An 18,537-nucleotide genomic window follows, 5' to 3' on the forward strand; every position below is an offset into this window, starting at 1 on the left:
TAATATAGATATTTGATTATAATTAATTTTTTTTAATCTACAGATCTTCTATTCTTACGTATATATCAATATGGTATTCAATTTTATTGAAACCAAATCTTTGTTATTTAATAAAATGTACATTGTATTACCGTGTTTACACATAATGTATGACCATTTTGTTTGCTTCTTATGCAATATTTAATTTCAATTAGAATAATTAATTCCATTATTGATAACATATTTTCATATTATAGTTTTTTTAATGCTTTAAGCTGTTTTTGTTAAAGGGATAATAACTCTTCGTTTCGGCCAAAAAATGAATTTTCCTGGAGTAAACAACAATTTTCCCATACTAACCAATGGTTAATAAATCCATTTTTACATTCAAAGTTAGTCCCTGGTTTTTTTCTAAAAAGTTTGGTTTTTTGTTAAAATCTCTTAAGAGATTTTAACAGAGTATAGCCATCAATGGAGGTCACGTGGTTTAAAGACAAGCTCAAATATCAGAATTTATAGTTATAACTGCCGTTTTTATGGTAAAACAGAATATATTCTATTTCTATGAGTTATTCACAATGTTTTTATTGTGAAATATAGATCTCATACGAAGAGTTATTATCCCTTTAACTGTCCTTTATTGGGGCGATTGTGAAGAATAGTTGCAGTTACAGTTTTACTGTATGCACAGTATGTTTGTGTATTATTTTGAATGGGACATTTATCTTGAAATTTCCTGTTTCCTACAATTGTCTTACAGTTTTTTATAGAAGGGACCCCTATGGCATGACTTGCTGAACACAGGACAAAATCTCTGTCATATTCTTTTGCCTCTCATGTTTCCTCTTTGTTTTCCAGTTCCCTCTCAGGCCCTAGTGAAGAGGGGAATCGAGTGAAGAAAGTGAATATATTTTCAGTGGCATCAGGACACCTTTATTAGAGATTCCTCAGGTAGAAGTGCTGTCACCTTCACACTTGATGTAGAAAAAATTATAATTGTTGATGCTGATCAGGTAAAAAGACTTTGTACTCCTTTTTATGATTCCAGTTGCCACAAATTGATTTACAAAAACTTCTTGTTTTTTAGTGAGATGCTGTCTTAGTATTTGTACAAGGTACATAATCTAACTTGAATTGCCTGCATTAAAAATAGCAATTTTTATAAAAACAAATATCTGAAACAATGAATCCAGATTTTGGATATTTTCCCTCCTAAAATGCTTAATGCCAGTTTTACCAGATTTTCTTTTTAAATACAGTTCCAGCCATTTCATTTTTTCACCTCAATACATTAGACTCAAAGCTTAAAGAAAAATACATGAAGAAAATACTTTTTATAATGTTTTAAGTATTATCTCATAACATTATTTTGTTCCACAGGATTCTCGTTATGTTTAATTTTTTTACTAATCCCTAACTGTTTTCTGTGTCAGGTGCAGATATTCAGGAGTTATATGACCTTGACCTTGGTGGTGCACCTTACGGCAACACTCCATTCTGTGGTAGCAGGAAAGAGATGGATGGGTTCAGGTAAATAAACATGGGATAGCAGGAAAGAGATGGAATACATGACATATGGTGCCTGAAATATCCACAAAAACCGTCAGTACTAGCTTCATCCTCTAAATACTGAGTGCTAACCAGGTATCATTTGTAAACGGGCAGTGTATGTATGTGTTAGTATGTAATTTGATAATTGGGTCTGTCCATGTCATCCAGTGTCTGTATGTTTGGCAGCATTGCTTTCTGGTTATTACGTTCTTTGAAATGACACAGAAAACAGATCTAAGTGTCCTTGAAGAGAATAACTGCATGTACTAATTCCATCTCTGTTTGTAACTGTCAGGTTCTGGAAGTCTGGTTACTGGGCAAGTCCTCTTGCTGGCAGGAAGTACCACATTAGGTAAGCTGTCAGGACATTGTGGACATGGGCCTTGTAGCTTGAAAGCATCGTGCATTGCGACCGAGTGCAAGCGTCTTGATTCCATAATTCAACCATACTCGCTCCATGTAAAACATTGTTGCCTATATGTGATATTGCTATTCACCATATGCGATGCTTTCCAGTTACGGGGCCCTGTAGTATTCCCCTACTTTCACAGCTTTATGGGCAATTGTTTTTACACATAAGCAAAAACCCATTTCATGTTTAGATAGAGAAAAAACCTGAAAATTTCTGGAAGTTTCAACATTATCCCAATGGTGTAAATGCCTCTTTTCAAAACGAGCAAACTGCAAATCTTTTATCTACCCTTCCTTTAATCCTCTTTGTCTTAATTGACAATGTGTCTCTGTGTCATCCTTGCAGTCAAGTTATCATCTAGTATGAAAAAAGTATAACTACACGATTTGTTACTGATAAGCTGTGTCTACGTTGCTGACTGTTATAGGTGTTGATAAAGGCCACATTCACATCGAAAAGAGCTGAGACTCTACAAAGCCGAGACCTAAATATGGCAGACGTACATGAAAGGAAAACTGCCTAATTTGTTAATAGTCTCTCCGCCTCTCACACGCCTCCCTACGCGTCGTCCCTGAGGGGGTACAGTCATTAAATCTTGGCTCCATTCACCCGGAAGCTACCTGAGAAATGTTAAGTGCGCATGCTCATCAATTAAACTCGAGGTGAAGAAGGCATGACGGCTAGAGGCGATTGAAGGAAAAAAGCTCTTCTTTTCTATTATCTTTCAAAACAGAGACGAAAAAGGAATGAATTGGCCAGTAGAGCAGCAATGAATCAGCTATCTACGGAGATAATGTCAGCTGACCAGAGACCAATGAGCATGCGCACTTAATTTTTCTCAGGTAGCTACTGTATGCCACTGTTGTGAGTGGAATTCCATGGTGATCTGTAGATACCTACTGTATATCACTGAGGGCTGTGAGTGGAATTCCATGGTGATCTGTAGATACCTACTGTATATCACTGAGGGCTGTGAGTGGAATTCCATGGTGATCCAGGGGCGGATCCAGAGATATATTCTGACAGTCTTCCAAATTATCTTTATTGATCTATCCTCCATTTTTGACCGTCTTCCAACAGAAAAAATTAGATACCCGTCAATGTAAACTTGAAAATCTGACCGTCTTCCAGAAGACCCAGAAGACGGCCTAAATCCGCCCCTGTGAACTGTAGATACTACTGTATGTTTGTCACTGAGGGCTGTGAGTGGAATTCCACAGTGACATGAATCTCCTTAGGTACCACTGGATATGTAGTTAGCAGAATATATAAACAATTTTAACTCCAAAGAATGAGGTATATTGATAATTCTGGTATATTGTCTTTTTTACACAAAGTACACTTAAAATAATTTGTGCACTAAAAAACTACATATCTTGGTATTCTTCGTTCCAAATGTTCCCCTGAAATATAGCAGAGATGTCAAGATTTTAACTTGCTTCAAGAGGTTTACCAAACCAGGGCATAAGTAAGCTCAACATTGGGGAAATATTAATGGGTACATTGAGGATAAAGAAAGCCAGAATTATACTCGATGTACTTCCATCTTGGGAGTTAACCCCCTTAAACTTTTTTTTTAATTTTTCAAAATGTATCTACTATAAAGATTTCATTAAATGCTACAACATTATATCTAGCACATTAAAGTAAAGACACCTCAACTCACATGAGGAATTGTTGTTGAAAAGCTTCTGTTTCCTTTAGGTTGTGGTGTGAGACTTGGTGCAGTGATGACAAGAAGTCAAGAGCCAAAACTATTGATTTGGTAAGCATAAAGAATTAGTAATAATAATTACAGAATATATTTTATGAAATGATGCATTAATTTTTAAGTTAAAGATTTCAGTGTTTGTTTTAGTAAAACTGGATTGTTGTTCCTACATGCGGCAATTTATTTACTTAATGGTTACAAAATCTCATTTTGAAGGCTATAATTAACTTCTGATAAGTTTTTTTTATGTACAGACACATCTGTGTCTGTACAAATAGCAGTCACCTGCATCTGTCATCACCATCATCGCCATCGCTGTGCACTTTTACTGATAACACGATAAGTGGAAAACTGTTTGCTCTTTTGGCCTGAAACTTACAGAACTGATGAATATCCATAATATGCAGGTCAAGTTCGAAAATCAGCATGATCAGGCCATTTGTATGGAAGTTATGCTGTTTTTTTTCACTTTTTTCAGCATATATGCAACACCAATGACACGATGAGTGGAAAACCATTTTACCTTTTGGCTTGAAACTTGCAGAACTGATGAATATTCATAATACACAGGTCAAGTTCGAAAATCAGCTTGATTGGACTATTTTCACAAAAGTTATACTGTTATTTTGGTTTTTTCCGCATATATGCAACACTGATAATGCATTGTACGGAAAACTGATCAGCCTTTTTGCCTTTCAACTCACAGGAGTGATCAGTCTGACTAGTATATACAGATCAAGTTTGAAAAGAAACTTGATCAGTTAAGTTTTGATGAAGTTATGCCTTTTTTAGTATTATGACTGGTTTTTCTTCAGATTTAATTCTTAGGCATGTCTCATTATAGAACTAATTTTCTGCTTCTTAACAATATTATTAGTTGATTATATAAAAATGACGGTAAACCTGTTATGGTGTATTGTTTAATAAAGTATCAAACTTGGAAATAAACTCATGTCATTGCAGTTCATCAGATTCAATCATTCACTAAGTTAAGAATCTCAGAATGGAGCAAGTTGGACATTTAAAATTGTTCTATTAATATTTTTCCCTTGACAACATTTTTTAAAATTGATCATATAAAAATGACAGTTAATTGATTATTTTGTTTTATGTAAAAAAGGTGTTGAAATGGAAATAAACTCTTTTCAGTACAGTTATCTCTTGTTTACATTTTGGGATTTTCAAGGTGTGAATCTGAACTCTATGGCCTAGTCACATTTTCTGAATATCCGTGATACTTTTATTTTATTACTAAAATTTGATGGTTATTATGCTGTTAAGCATTGTGTAATATTGCATTAAAATTGAACAAAACCCTATTTTGGGCACTACCTCCATAGTGACCGTGAAAGGAAAACCTTGTCACTTACTTTTCTCACACTTACAGGAAAGAAACATAGGACTGAAATACAGCTTCAGTTGGAAAATCTGTCTCATTAGAATATTTTCTGAGGGTTATACAGTTTTTTTTTTTTTTTTTTTTTTTTTTTTTTTTTTTTTTTTTTTTTTTGAGAAAATTTTTATCTTTCACATATTAGAATTTTCATTGTGGGACTCCCTTGGATATGAAGCCCAGTGGTGATCAAATTTTCTTAATACCCATATTTTTATATTTTTAATAGTAGATAATGAAAAATTGGTGGTATTTATACAGTTAATCACTATGTAATGTTGCATCAAAATTGACAAAAAAGACTACTTTGTGCACTGCCACCATTAAAGTCATAATAACTCTTCGTTTTGGCCAAAAATTGGATTTTCCTGGAGTAAACGGCAATTTTCCCGTACTTACCAATGGTCAGTGACCCTATTCCTGCATTCAAAGTTAGTCCAGGGTTTTTTTCCTAAACGTTTGGTTTTTTGTTAAAATCTCTTAAGAGATTTTAACTGGCTGAGCCCTCTCTGACATTGCATAGTCACGCGATATCGAGCGATAGTTTCTGGTGACCTAAAACCGTAGGAAAAGCAGACAACAACAACGCTATATAACAATAATATAAGATTCATAAAATATATTTTCGTCTTATTGCTCAAAATGCATTTATATCTACAATGTGTGCAATTCTGGGCTTTTCGTTATCCGACGCACTGTACAAAAACTCGCAACTTACGTCTGCGTATTCATCAGGGGTTTTGCGCCAGATGTTATTCTGGTCTCGAATGAACGCAGGAATCCGCGTGACACCCTAACGTCATTTGCAACGGATGCCTTGATGACCAGGAAGAAAGGCATTGAAAGCCCTATTGACAAGCACAGATTTTAGTTTTACCACAATAGGGACTGTTTTAGTGGTAAAATGCAATAGAATATATTTCCATGCGTTGTTTACAATGTATTTCTTGCAGAATTTTGAATCTCAAAGGAAGCGTTATTATTGCTTTAACGTTATAGAAAGAAAACTGTGTTACTTACTATTTTTTTTAACTTACAAGAATGATTCTTAGGATGGACATACAGCTCAAATTAGAAAACCAGCTCTATTTGATTATCATTAGTACCACCAGCGTGTGTCAACTCTGCCGGCTCCTTGAGCTCCGCCAGCTCTGCAGGGTGGCATGCTTTCATGCTATATATCTCTCAAACTAAAGGAATTATGGGAAAAATTGGTATAGAAGTCTGACCGAAAGTCATATATGAGGATTTCAAATATGCCCTTGGATTTGACCGTTGACCTTTATTTCAAGGTGAAACAGGCCAAAATTTTCAAAAAAAGGGAATTTTTTACGAAAAAAAAATTATTTGCGCTGATATTCAGAAACTACACAGACCTAACCTATAATATTATTGGCAGGTGTTACCCTTCAGGTTATCTTTCATCTCTGTAAGTTTGGGGTCAATTGGTGCATTTTATCATTGCAGTTTGTCAGATTCAATCATCTACTATCTTCAGAATCTCAGAATGGAGGAAATTGGACATTTAACACTGTTCTATTGATATTTTCCCATCTCATCAATTTTCTTAGTTGATCATATAAAATGTCAGTAAGCAGTTTATTTTGGGGGGTTTTTTTCACTTTTTTTAGCATTTTTATAACACCTATAACATAATAAGTGAAAAACCTTTTTACTTTTTGGCTTCAAACTTATAGAACTGATGAATATTCATAATATGCAGGTCAAGTTTGAAAATCAGCATTATCGGGTCAATTTTATGTAAGCTAAGAACTTCCACTTCTTTCCACTTTTTTCAGCATATATGCAGCACTTATAACACAATAAGTGAAAAACCGTTTTACCTTTTGGCTTGAAACTTACAGAATTGATGAATATTTATAATACGCAGGTCGAGTTCGAAAATCAGCATGATCGGGCCATTTTAAGGGAAGTTATGCTGTTTTTTCGATTTTTTCAGCATATATGCAACCCTGATAACACAATATAAGAAAAACAGATAGGCCAATTGTCATTATACTAACAATACTGGTCAATCTTACTAAAACACAGGTTGAGATAGAAAATCAGCATAATCGGGCCATTATTTTGAAGTTATGCTGTTTTTTCACATTTCCTCAGATTCAATTCTTATGCATGTTAACAGTCTCATTATTGAACTAATAAGATACATAAAAGTGTTTGTTTGACATTTCCTGCATCTTTATAATATGTTAGTTGATTATGTAAAAAAGTTGGTAAACTTGTTATCATGTATTGTGTAATAAAGTGTCAAAAATGGAAATAAACTCATATCATTGCAGATTATCAGATTCAATCATCCACTATGTTCAGAATCTCAGAATGGAGGAAATTGGACATTTAACACTGTTCTATTGATATTTTTCCCATCTCATCAATTTTTTTAGTTGATCTAATAAAAATGGCAGTAAAACGTTTATTTTGTTTTATGTTAAAAATGTGTTAAAAATGGAAATAAACCCATTGCAGAACAGTGCTGTCTTGTTTACATTTTGGCATTTTCAAGGTGTGACTTTGAAGTTCCATGTGCCTGAAGCCTTATGCTTGTTACACATTTTACTTACATTGGTATTACCTGTTGAGCATAATTAAAATTTGATGTTGAATTTGCAGTTAAGCATAATGTACTTTTGCACCAGATTTGACAGTAGCCTATTTTGTGCATTGTTATTTCCTGCTTTTTGTCTGTACATTTGACAGCTTTGCTGCCTTGTTTTGTTTTCCATATGGTTTACAAGTTATGCTGTATCAAAAAGTACATTGTGGTGGTGAAAGTAAAATGTACAATACGGTAATATGTAAAAAATTTTGAACGTCTGGAAAAGATAACAATTAAGGCTTGACGAGGCAGACAACCCGCACGAAAACGCAGTAGATACTCCAGCGCAGTAGACTACTGCAATCATACTGCAAACATGTCTCAAATCTGCTTCGATTTGGGAGCTAGTTAGCATATTTGAAACATGCTTCTATCATGCTGCTAATCTACTGCATTAATGCTCCTCTCTGTACAAACCTATGTACTTTTTGGAGTAGCATCGCAGTAGGCTATACTGCATTTCTACTGCAAATATGCTCCACACCACTACTGCATTAATGCTTCTTTGCTACTTCGATACTACGGTAAAGTCTTAAAAATTTCGTCGTTCTTGAAAATTTCGTCGGCAGACGATTTTCCGCCGACGTAATTTTTTTCCCTTTGAAAACTTCGTCGACCTTGAAAATGAGGTTCTCGATAATTTTTGAAAATTTCGTCACCAAATATGGCCGCGTTGTCCAGCCCAAACATGAAGGTAATGCGTCAGTTGATTCAAGACAACGATAAGATCAGGATATCATTGCCGATAACACTCTCAATGGGAGATAGGAACAATAGTGCACCCCTGCGAGCGGTTACTCACAATATAGATGGTTTAGATGTGAATTCCCGTTCTCAATTGCGGGAACGTCGGCCTTTTGTCTTTAGTTGCATTACTATTACCTGGCTTAAGGTGCGTTATCAAGCCGGCAAATAGAAGTCACAGGCCGCGGCTTTGTCATTTGTAACGCCGTTATTGTTATCGGCGGCTGTCCTAAATGAGGAAGACACAATGAAAAAATCAAGATATTATCTCGAAGTGAAATGTACCCGTCACTTCTATTCATGTCCATGTTCAATTTAGGACCATTTAACGATTACCTGGCTCGTACATGGAGATCGTTCGCAATGCGAATGGGATGAGATGGCAATTTTCATATCTTCAGGGGAGAATCGTTCGCGTAATATCGTCAACAGATCGTTCGCGATCCAAACGAGACGAGAAGGTAATTTTCATATTTGTAGCGGACTCCGTTGGCATAAGATCTTCAGCGGGAGATCCTTCGCGATGTAAGCGAGAATAAAATGCACTTTTCATATTTGTTCAAGGGAACTTTGTTCGTGGAAGATCGTCAGCAGGAGATCATTATTTTAACCCCCCCCTCCCCCTTTGAACTTTATAAATAATATATATTTTTCATTTTATCTTTAATCCCCCCTTCCCCCGCTCACAGCATATCTTCAGCGGAGAATCGTTCGCGTAATATCGTCAAGACTTTGTTCGCGTAAGATCGTCAGAGGGAGATTGTTCGCGATCCGAGCGAGACGAAAATACAGTTTTCATATCATCATTGGGAGATCGTCCGCGATGTAAGCAAGAATGAAATGCAATTTTCATATTAGTTCAAGGGATTTAGGGAACTTCGTTCGCGGAAGATCGTCAGCGGGAGATGATTATTTAAACCCCTCCCCCCCCCCCCCCCAAACACACACGCACTTTGGATTTTTTTGAAATATTCATTTTCATTTTATCGTTAATCCGCCCCCTGCCCTGCTCACGGTATATCTTCGGCGGAGAATCGTTAGCGTAATATTCTCAGGACTTTGTTCGCGTAAGATCATATCAAAGGGAGATCGTTCGCGATCCTTGCTAGACGAAATGGCAATTTTCACATCTTCATCGGGTGATTGTTCGCGAAGTAAGCAATAATAAAATGCAGTTTTCATATTAGTTCAAGGAACTTACATTGCGGAAGATCGTCAACGGGAGATCATTATTTTAACTCCCTGTAAATTTTTAGGAAGTTACAGATGGTAATTTTAGAAGGCCTGACACTCAATCCTGGGCAAAGCCCTGCATGCAACAAACGTTCCCAAGTGCAAGGTTGCAATTAGGCTTATCTTGATCCTTCTCCTCTATCAGGAGGAATGTTTCTTACCGAGAAAATAATTCTCGACATGTTTTCGGGTACAGTAAGTTAAATATAACTTAATCGAGATGCACTAATAAATAGATTATTATTTACCACCAGAAAATGACTTAGGAAGTAGTAATAAATATCCCACCATATAGGAGGGTCAAAGATAACAGTAGCCAAGGATAAAAGCCCAAAGGCCGGATTTTTGAAAATTTCGTCATACCCAGGAGTCGGGGAGAGGTAATTTTGAAAAATTAGTCGGATTTACACAATTAAAAATATTAATTAATTTTTAAGTGACGAAATTTTCCAGACTTTACCGTACTGCATTTTAGTGCGAGCACTTCTGGTCAAAAATGACATTGTTTCATGAAATTTGAATATCTGTAACTTCTGAGCAATATTATAATTATATTATATTAATATTATTTTGTGCACTGTCATCATTTTTTAAATATTGAGACTTTCATTATGTGAATTTGAACTCATGGTCCTGAAACTGTAATCTTATTGAAGGGATGGATTGAGACCATCTTCTGGGTTTACATTGGGGTATGTATTTTTTTCTGTTGGAAGACCATCAAAAATGGAGGATGGATAAAAAAGATACTTTGGAATACTGTCAGAAAATATCTCTGGATCCGCTCCTGTTATTGACCATGTTACCTGTTGTGCATGATTAAAATTCAGTGTTGACCGACCTGTGCTATTATAAGCATTATTTATTATTGCATCAAAATTGATAGAATTACCTATTTTTGCATCTTTATTTTCTGGTTTTTTTTTTTTTTTTTTTTTTTTTTGTCTGTACATTTGACAGCTTTGCTGCCTTGTCATGAGGTTGTGACTACTTGAATGTTTCAGTTTAATGCAAAGTTCTGGAGCATATTTAACTTTTGAAACCTGATGCTAAAAACGAAGTCACTATTTCATTTTTATTTTATTTTGTAAGAAATGTAACTTGTAACTTGAGTGGGGATTATATTTCACCTTTTGTTTACTCCAGTGTAATAACCCGCAGACCAAAGAACATAAGCTGAATGAAGCTAAGAGAATAGTAGCTGAGTGGGAAGAATATGACAATGAAGCAAGGAGGATATTTGAAAACTTTACCAGAAATAAACCCACACTAAGTTCACTAAGTGCTGACCACAGTGAAGCACAAGGTCAGTGAGATTTTGAATGCTGACATCTTGCTTGAATTCCTCAAAAAGCAGTTAATGCACCTCAAAAAGTAGTCTGGTGGGAAGGAGGGGTTCACGTGCACCCCGTGAAAAACAGTGGATACCTATATTTTCTTAACCCTTGATGACTAAATTTTTGATTTTTAGATGTTCCCAGAGTGAAAAAATGTCCCATGGGGTTTTAATTTAATGATATGTAACACCCTGTGGCTCAAATAACCACATTTGAAATAATGGGGGTAGGGGAAGAAAATTATCTATAATGTGCAATTTAAATAAGATATAAGAATGGTTTATATATTTTTATCTAGGTAAAGGGTTGCTCTAAAAATACAAGTAATAAAAGTTATGTAATACTGAACCATGTCTAAGTAAAATGGTATCAAAGGTCAAATGAGGTCAAATTTGAGAAATTTTCAGAAAAATAAAGCAATAAAGGACATCTGTATAGAGAATGTGAGCCAACAACATACTTTTAAGGGTATATTTGATAAATCCCATCTATATTACAAATGTTTAATGGTCATTTGTGACTTAGTTTTACAGTTTGTGAGAATTATGATGGATATGATTAGCGTATGGGAGTATCAGTTAAATTTCAGATCAGTGGGGGTAGGGGAAGAAAATCACTCATAACTTGAAATTTAAGTAAGATATAACAATGATTTATATATCATTGTATAGCTAAAGGCTTGTTCTAAAAACATAAATAATAAAAATTATGTAATGCTAAACCATAATGGAGTAAATGGGGTCAAAGGTCAAATGAGGTCAAATTTGAGAAATTTTCAGGAAAATAAGCCAATATAGTTTACTTATTTAGAGGATTAGAACCCACAGTACATTTTAGAGTGTTTTGTGTAAGTCCCATTTATATAGCAAATGTTTTATGATCTATTGAGACTTAATTTTACAGTTTGTAGAAATTATGATAGATATGATTAACATATGGGTACGGATACTATCAGTTCAATTTCAGATCAATGGGGGTAGGGGAAGAAAATCACGCATAACCTGAAATTTAAGTAATATATAACAATGATTTGTATATCATTGCATAGCTAAAGGATTGCTCTAAACATAAAAGTAATAAAAAATTATGTAATACTGAACTATCTCAAAGTAAAAGGGGGTCAAAGGACGAATAAGGTCAAATTTGAGAAAATTTCAGAAAAATAAAGTAATATTTTATATAGAAAATGTGAACATAGAAAATGTTTCTTTAGAGTATGATTGGTAAATACAGTTTAAATCTTAGTTATTTAACAGGGTTTTGGGAATTCATTTTACAGCATTTAGATCTATGTCTGATACCAGTACTTCTGAAGTGTTCAGTTAAATTGCCATAAAGTGGGGGCAGGGAAAGGACATCACTCATAGGAGGTATTCTAAGTAAGGTATGACTGTGATTTGTATATCCTTATATACCTGAAGGGTTGTTCTAAACATTTTAATTGCAAATATTATGTAAAATTGAATGATGTCTGTGTAAAACGGGGGCAACTGGCAAATGAGGTCTCATACTTGAAGCAGTCAAGTTTCTTTATTCAGAGAACATGAGTTCAAATTAGGATTTTTGGATATCTTTGATAAATTAAATTTTTGTTACAAAAATTTCATGGAGTTTAAATACTTTATTTTAGAGTTTCTGATATTTATGAATGATACAACTTATTAGTATATGTACTGTAGGGGGATCTCAGTTCAATTGCCCACAAATGGGGGCAGCTAGGAGAAGGAAATCATTAATAGTAAGGGGATTAAGTAAGATATAACTATAGTTTATATATCATTGTGTTGCTGAATGGTCCCTCTAAACATTTAAATAATGTAAATATCAAATGATATGGATTTTTCTCCCCTACACCTGTTTTTTTTCGACAATTGAATTAAACCCATCTGCATAGCTTGTATAGGTTTTATATCTCACCTACTGTAAAACAAACTCTAATACCCCCATCAAATCATTGTAATACATATGAACTTAACCAATATATATATATATATATATATATATATATATATATATATATATATATATATATATATATATATATATATATATATATGATTCACTTTTACATAAAATGTGTTATTTATATGTTATGTGCAACATTTTGGCTGCACAGTGATATATCTAAGGTAAATCTTAATTAAATTCCCTACTATGAAGGGTGTCCTTTCCCTGTCTCCATTTTTTATGCAATTGATCCCATCTGCAGTACTCACTTATTGTAAAAAATCCAAATATTCCATCAAGTCCTTGTAATAGGGACGGACATGTGTCTAAAAAACATATTTTAGGTTCAAGTCAAGTATAAATAATATAAATTTTATTGGTTTATATTCCTAGAAATGCCTACAAATTTACCTAGTTTGATCTTGGACCCCATTAAGCCTCACCATGTCTCAATTTTATACAGGCCCGTAGCCAGGGGGGTTTGGGGCGGTTTGAAAGAACCGCCCCTTTTGGTGGGAAATTGAAAGAAAAGCTGGCAAAAGGTTCACTCTGGGTAAAATTTGATCCAGGTTCATGAAGTTTTTATGGAAAAAGGTCCACTTTTTCAGAAAAAGAACCCCCTTTTGAAATTGCTGACTACGGGCCTGTTATATAACAATTATTTCTGATGTATTTTGAACAACCCTTCAGCTTCAGAATGATACATAAATCATAGCTACATCTTACTTAAAAATTCCCTACTATGAACAGATTTTTTCCCTAGCCCCAATTTTTGGCAATTATGCTGAACCCCTCTGCTGTAAGAGTTGCATTTTAAATTTAACAAACTTTAAAATCAATTCCCATGAAATAATTGAAACAGACAACTTACCCTAAAGAAACATAATCTAAGTTCAAGTTCTCTGTAAAATAATTATTGTTTTTTTTCCAGAAAATGACTCAAATTTGACCTCTATTTTACTTTCCTGATGATGTCTCAATTTTGACCTTATTTAACATTTGATCTCTTTTAACTTAGCCATGATTCAATTTTTATTCCTTAAATGTTTAGAGCTCTCTTTTATCAACACAGTGATATATAATCAATGTTATATCTTAATTAAATCCTATACTATTAATGATTTTGTTTCCCCTACCCCCATTTTCGGCAATTGAACTACACCCCCCCCCCTCCCCCACCATATTGATAAATCTCAGAAAATGTAAAATTAAGTCTTAAAAAATTATAAAACATTTGCTATAAAGATGGGATTTGCACAACATACTCCAAAAATATACTGTGAGCTCTAACCCTCTAAATAAATAAACTCTATTGCTTTATTTTTCTGAAAACTCCTCAAATTTGACCTTATTTGACCTTTGACCCCATTTTACTCCATAATTGTTTAGTATTACATAATTTTAATTACTTAATATGTGTTTAGAGGAACTCCTTAGCTATGCAATGATATTTGAATCATTGTTACTTAAATTTCAAGTTATGATTGATTTTCTTCCCCTAGCCCCTCTGATCTGAAACTTAACTGATACTCCCATTCGCTAATCATATCCATCATAATTATGACAAAATGTAAAATTAAGTTACAAATAACCGTTAAGCATTGTCATATAGATAGGATTTACCAAACATACACTAGAAAGTATATTGTTAGCTCACATTCTCTATACAGATAAACTTCATTGCTTTATTTTTCTGAAAATTTCTCAAATTTGACCTCATTTGACCCCCTTTTACTTTGAGATGGTTCAGTATTACATAACCTTTATTACTTTTATGTTTAGAGCAATGCTTTAGATATGCAATGATATACAAATCATTGTTATATATAACTTAAATTTTAGATTATGGGTGATTTTCTTCCCCTACCCCCATTGTTCTGAAATTGAACTGATAGTGTCAGTACCCATATGTTAATCAATCCTATCCTAATCCATTATAATTTCCACAAACTGTAAAATTAAATACCAATAGACCATTTTGCATTTGCTTAATTGATGGAACTTACACAAAACACTCTAAAATGTACTGTGGGCTCTAATCCTCTAAATAAGTAAACTATGTTGGCTTATTTTCCTGAAAATTTCTCAAATTTGAGTTCATTTGACCTTTGACCCCATTTACTCCATTATGGTTTAGCATTACATAATTTTTATTATTTATGTTTTTAGAACAAGCCTTTAGCTATACAATGATATATAAATCATTGTTATATCTTACTTTAATTTCAAGTTATGAGTGATTTTCTTCCCCTACCCCCACTGATCTGAAATTTAACTGATACTCCCATACGCTAATCATATCCATCATAATTCTCACAAACTGTAAAACTAAGTCACAAATGACCATTAAACATTTGTAATATAGATGGGATTTATCAAATATACCCTTAAAAGTATGTTGTTGGCTCACATTCTCTATACAGATGAACTTTATTGCTTTATTTTTCTGAAAATTTCTCAAATTTGACCTCATTTGACCTTTGATACCATTTTACTTAGACATGGTTCAGTATTACATAACTTTTATTACTTGTATTTTTAGAGCAACCCTTTACCTAGATAAAAATATATAAACCATTCTTATATCTTATTTAAATTGCACATTATAGATAATTTTCTTCCCCTACCCCCATTATTTCAAATGTGGTTATTTGAGCCACAGGGTGTTACATATCATTAAATTAAAACCCCATGGGACATTTTTTCACTCTGGGAACATCTAAAAATCAAAAATTTAGTCATCAAGGGTTAAGAAAATATAGGTATCCACTGTTTTTCACGGGGTTGCACGTGAACCCCTCCTTCCCACCAGACTAAAGGGGTCACGTGTAAAAAGAAAAGTTGAAATGTACAGAGGCTTTTTACTGTCATTCATTGATGATAAACAGTGTAGTGTGTTAGTAAAAGTTATAGCTTTCAAGTCTGTTAAACTAGATAAGAAGTGTAAGTGAGCAGCACTTCAGGTAAAGTGCAATATTTTTGGTAAGTTGAATGGCCTGAACAGTTCATATTTTACCAAGATTTTTATTGCTGTATTTCAATTTATTCGATCAAAATGATGTTATTTTTAAAGTAGTCTCATTGGCACACTACCGTATTCATTCATTATAAAACTGTATTCAAACATAATTCCAATCACTTTTTATTATAATTTATTGTCCTGTCATTACTCAACTACTATCCTAAAGCCTCCAGACATGCTATCAGCTTTCTTTATTTTTTTATTGAGGACATTTTAGTAACATTTTCAAACCTGGTTGATTTATATCAAATAAAGGAAACGTGGAACGGCTATACTTTGTACATATTTTGTCCCATGCACATTCATTTTTATCAGTTGTCCACAAAATGCATATTGAAATTGCAAAATAAAGCCATAAGTATTATGTAATTGTGTCATGCTCAAGTTGCAATTGGCAATTGTATTCCAAGTGGTATAGTTAATATTCAATAAATTTACTACAAGTTGCTTAGCTCTGTTTTTGTTGTCTTTCCAGAAACCAGTACACAACCAAGAGATGAGCTGTGATACTAGCCTGTCACTAGTTAAGCTCATAGTTAATTGCCCCCTTACAGCTTTTAGTAGGCGGGACAGACGCTTAAGCCGGCTAAGCTGACAGTAATCTAGTGAGACTCTCCAAAGGGATAGATGGATCTAAAATATATGGGAATGGGGTCATAGATTAACTATATACTAATATGAATATACAATAAATATGCAGTTTTCAAACATACACATATTACAAAATTTTAATTCTTGAAACGAAAAAAAACATACATTGCAGATTAGATGTTATAATTGCTGTCTTTATGCAATTCATCCATCAGTTTGAATTCCAAGATGGAAGTTTGTAATTTGTAGTATTGTTAGTGGTGGCAGGTTTGTGACATAGGCAGTAATATGAGGTCCAAAACAATTTTGTTTCTTTTTCAAAATGTTGGCTAGATAGGCAGCTGTTACATTGTAGGTGTGCATTATGAGGTTCATATGATATTTATATTAGTTTAAAGGATACTAATGTAGTCAAAATGTTGGCTAGATAGGCAGCTGTTACATTGTAGATGTGCATTATATATGAGGTTCATATGATATTTATATTAGTTTAAAGGATACTAATGGTGACAGTGATATCAGGGCTTAGTCTCTGTCTCCCTTTAGCTATTACGTTGCTCATACTCATTGAAAAATATATCTACACCCCTTTATTCAGTCTTTCAGGTTAGGTCTGATTTGATCAGCTTTGTTATGTATAATGTTAACATGTTTAGGAAAATAATTATATTTGAACTTCATTTTTGTTGTACCCCCTCTGTGTGAGCTAGAGATCCATTGAACATTCTTAAACCAACCACTTATTTTTTATGGCAATTGTGTTATTATTATCACTATTAGCCCTGAAATCTTGTTTCTTATGTGTTGAGGAAAAAAATTGAGATTATGGTAACAGCAATAAGTTCTAGAGAAGTGATATTTGGTGCCATTTGTCTTTTATTCTAAGTTCCACAGCATTGTGTTGTAATATCATTATAGTGAAAAAGTCAGATAAAATATTGCTAGTAAATGGTGTTGAATATCTCTGAAATAAAAATAGAGGTAACATGTGTAACTGATATGTAGGAAGTAGAATGTGGAGATTCAGATTTTGTTCATGGGCTTGACTTTTGACTTTTTTTATAGGCTTTTTTCACATCGGTTATTTTAGCCACACAGCTGTACCAGTATGTTTTGAGAAATTGACAACTATGAGCCTGGCTGTTATGTAGTAAAATCAGCTAAATGGAGGCTGAGTGCATTATATCTGTGTCTTAATTCCTTTCCATCTCTTAAAGCACATATATACAGCTGTATCTCTGGCAATTTTTAGTGTACATATGACTGGTGCTATGCTGGTTAAACTCAGGAGGGAGGTGTATCTCCTTTACAGCATGTGCAACTTAATGTTACGTACAGCTATTGCCATAAAACTGTGAACAAAAGATTGTTACCAGACTATTTAATGATATTTATATATATGCCTATAATGTGACATTAAAAAATACCAACCAAAAACTTCTGAAAGCTATGGAAAGCCTGTGTAATGTTATGGTAACAATAATAATAATAATGCCAGTTATGCCTGTATTTTCAGTGAAGAGTAAAATAGCTGTTCCACTGATCACATTGACAAAGCTCAGTATATTTAGAAACTTGACAACAAACAAAATATGCGTACTGAATAAAAGAAGAAAAATTTTGAAAGGCTTACATATGCAGCTTCTGTTGTTTATCCAAAGTTAATATGTAACAAATGTAAGGTAGAAAATAAGGGGAGTATATTTGTGTTGCACACTTACACGTGATAACTATTATGAAACTATTGGCGATTATGAAAAAAATGTGAAGCATGAGAATAAAAGAAATTTAATATTATTGTGATTTTGTTGATTTTTTGATTGTGAATTTTAATTATGCATTTTCAATTATTTTCCAAAATATTGTGTATTACCAATTAAAAATTCTTTACAATTAGCATGAAGTACAATCTGATTCGTGGAAATCTGAGGTAATCCATGGTTTGAATGTTCAAAGTAAAGAGAACAAATGGGATAGCAACATGGTGGATGATAGCA

The 18,537-nt window shown here is 33.6% G+C and overlaps 1 protein-coding gene across 7 annotated transcripts in view; it reads left to right on the forward strand.

Moving 5' to 3' along the window:
* Window positions 1-18,337, forward strand: part of LOC106157409 (UDP-glucose:glycoprotein glucosyltransferase 1) — a 35,253-nt gene extending 16,916 nt beyond the window's left edge. For 4 of the 7 annotated variants that reach the window (XM_013533041.2, XM_087008150.1, XM_087008148.1 and 1 more), the window contains 6 exons: window positions 838-992; window positions 1,413-1,509; window positions 1,826-1,882; window positions 3,647-3,707; window positions 10,790-10,949; window positions 16,425-18,337. In XM_013533041.2, the coding sequence (XP_013388495.1) occupies window positions 1,496-1,509; window positions 1,826-1,882; window positions 3,647-3,707; window positions 10,790-10,949; window positions 16,425-16,456 (324 nt within the window). In that variant the 5' untranslated portion in view covers window positions 838-992; window positions 1,413-1,495 and the 3' untranslated portion in view covers window positions 16,457-18,337. The remainder of the gene's footprint in view (window positions 1-837; window positions 993-1,412; window positions 1,510-1,825; window positions 1,883-3,646; window positions 3,708-10,789; window positions 10,950-16,424) is intronic. The other 3 variants (XM_087008149.1, XM_087008153.1, XM_087008152.1) reach the window with 3 other exon arrangements.
* Window positions 18,338-18,537: the final 200 nt, after the last annotated feature.

Source organism: Lingula anatina, chromosome 3 (genome assembly GCF_051362555.1).
Source record: "Lingula anatina isolate TDL-2025a chromosome 3, LinAna3.0, whole genome shotgun sequence".
Lineage (NCBI taxonomy): Eukaryota > Metazoa > Brachiopoda > Lingulata > Lingulida > Lingulidae > Lingula > Lingula anatina.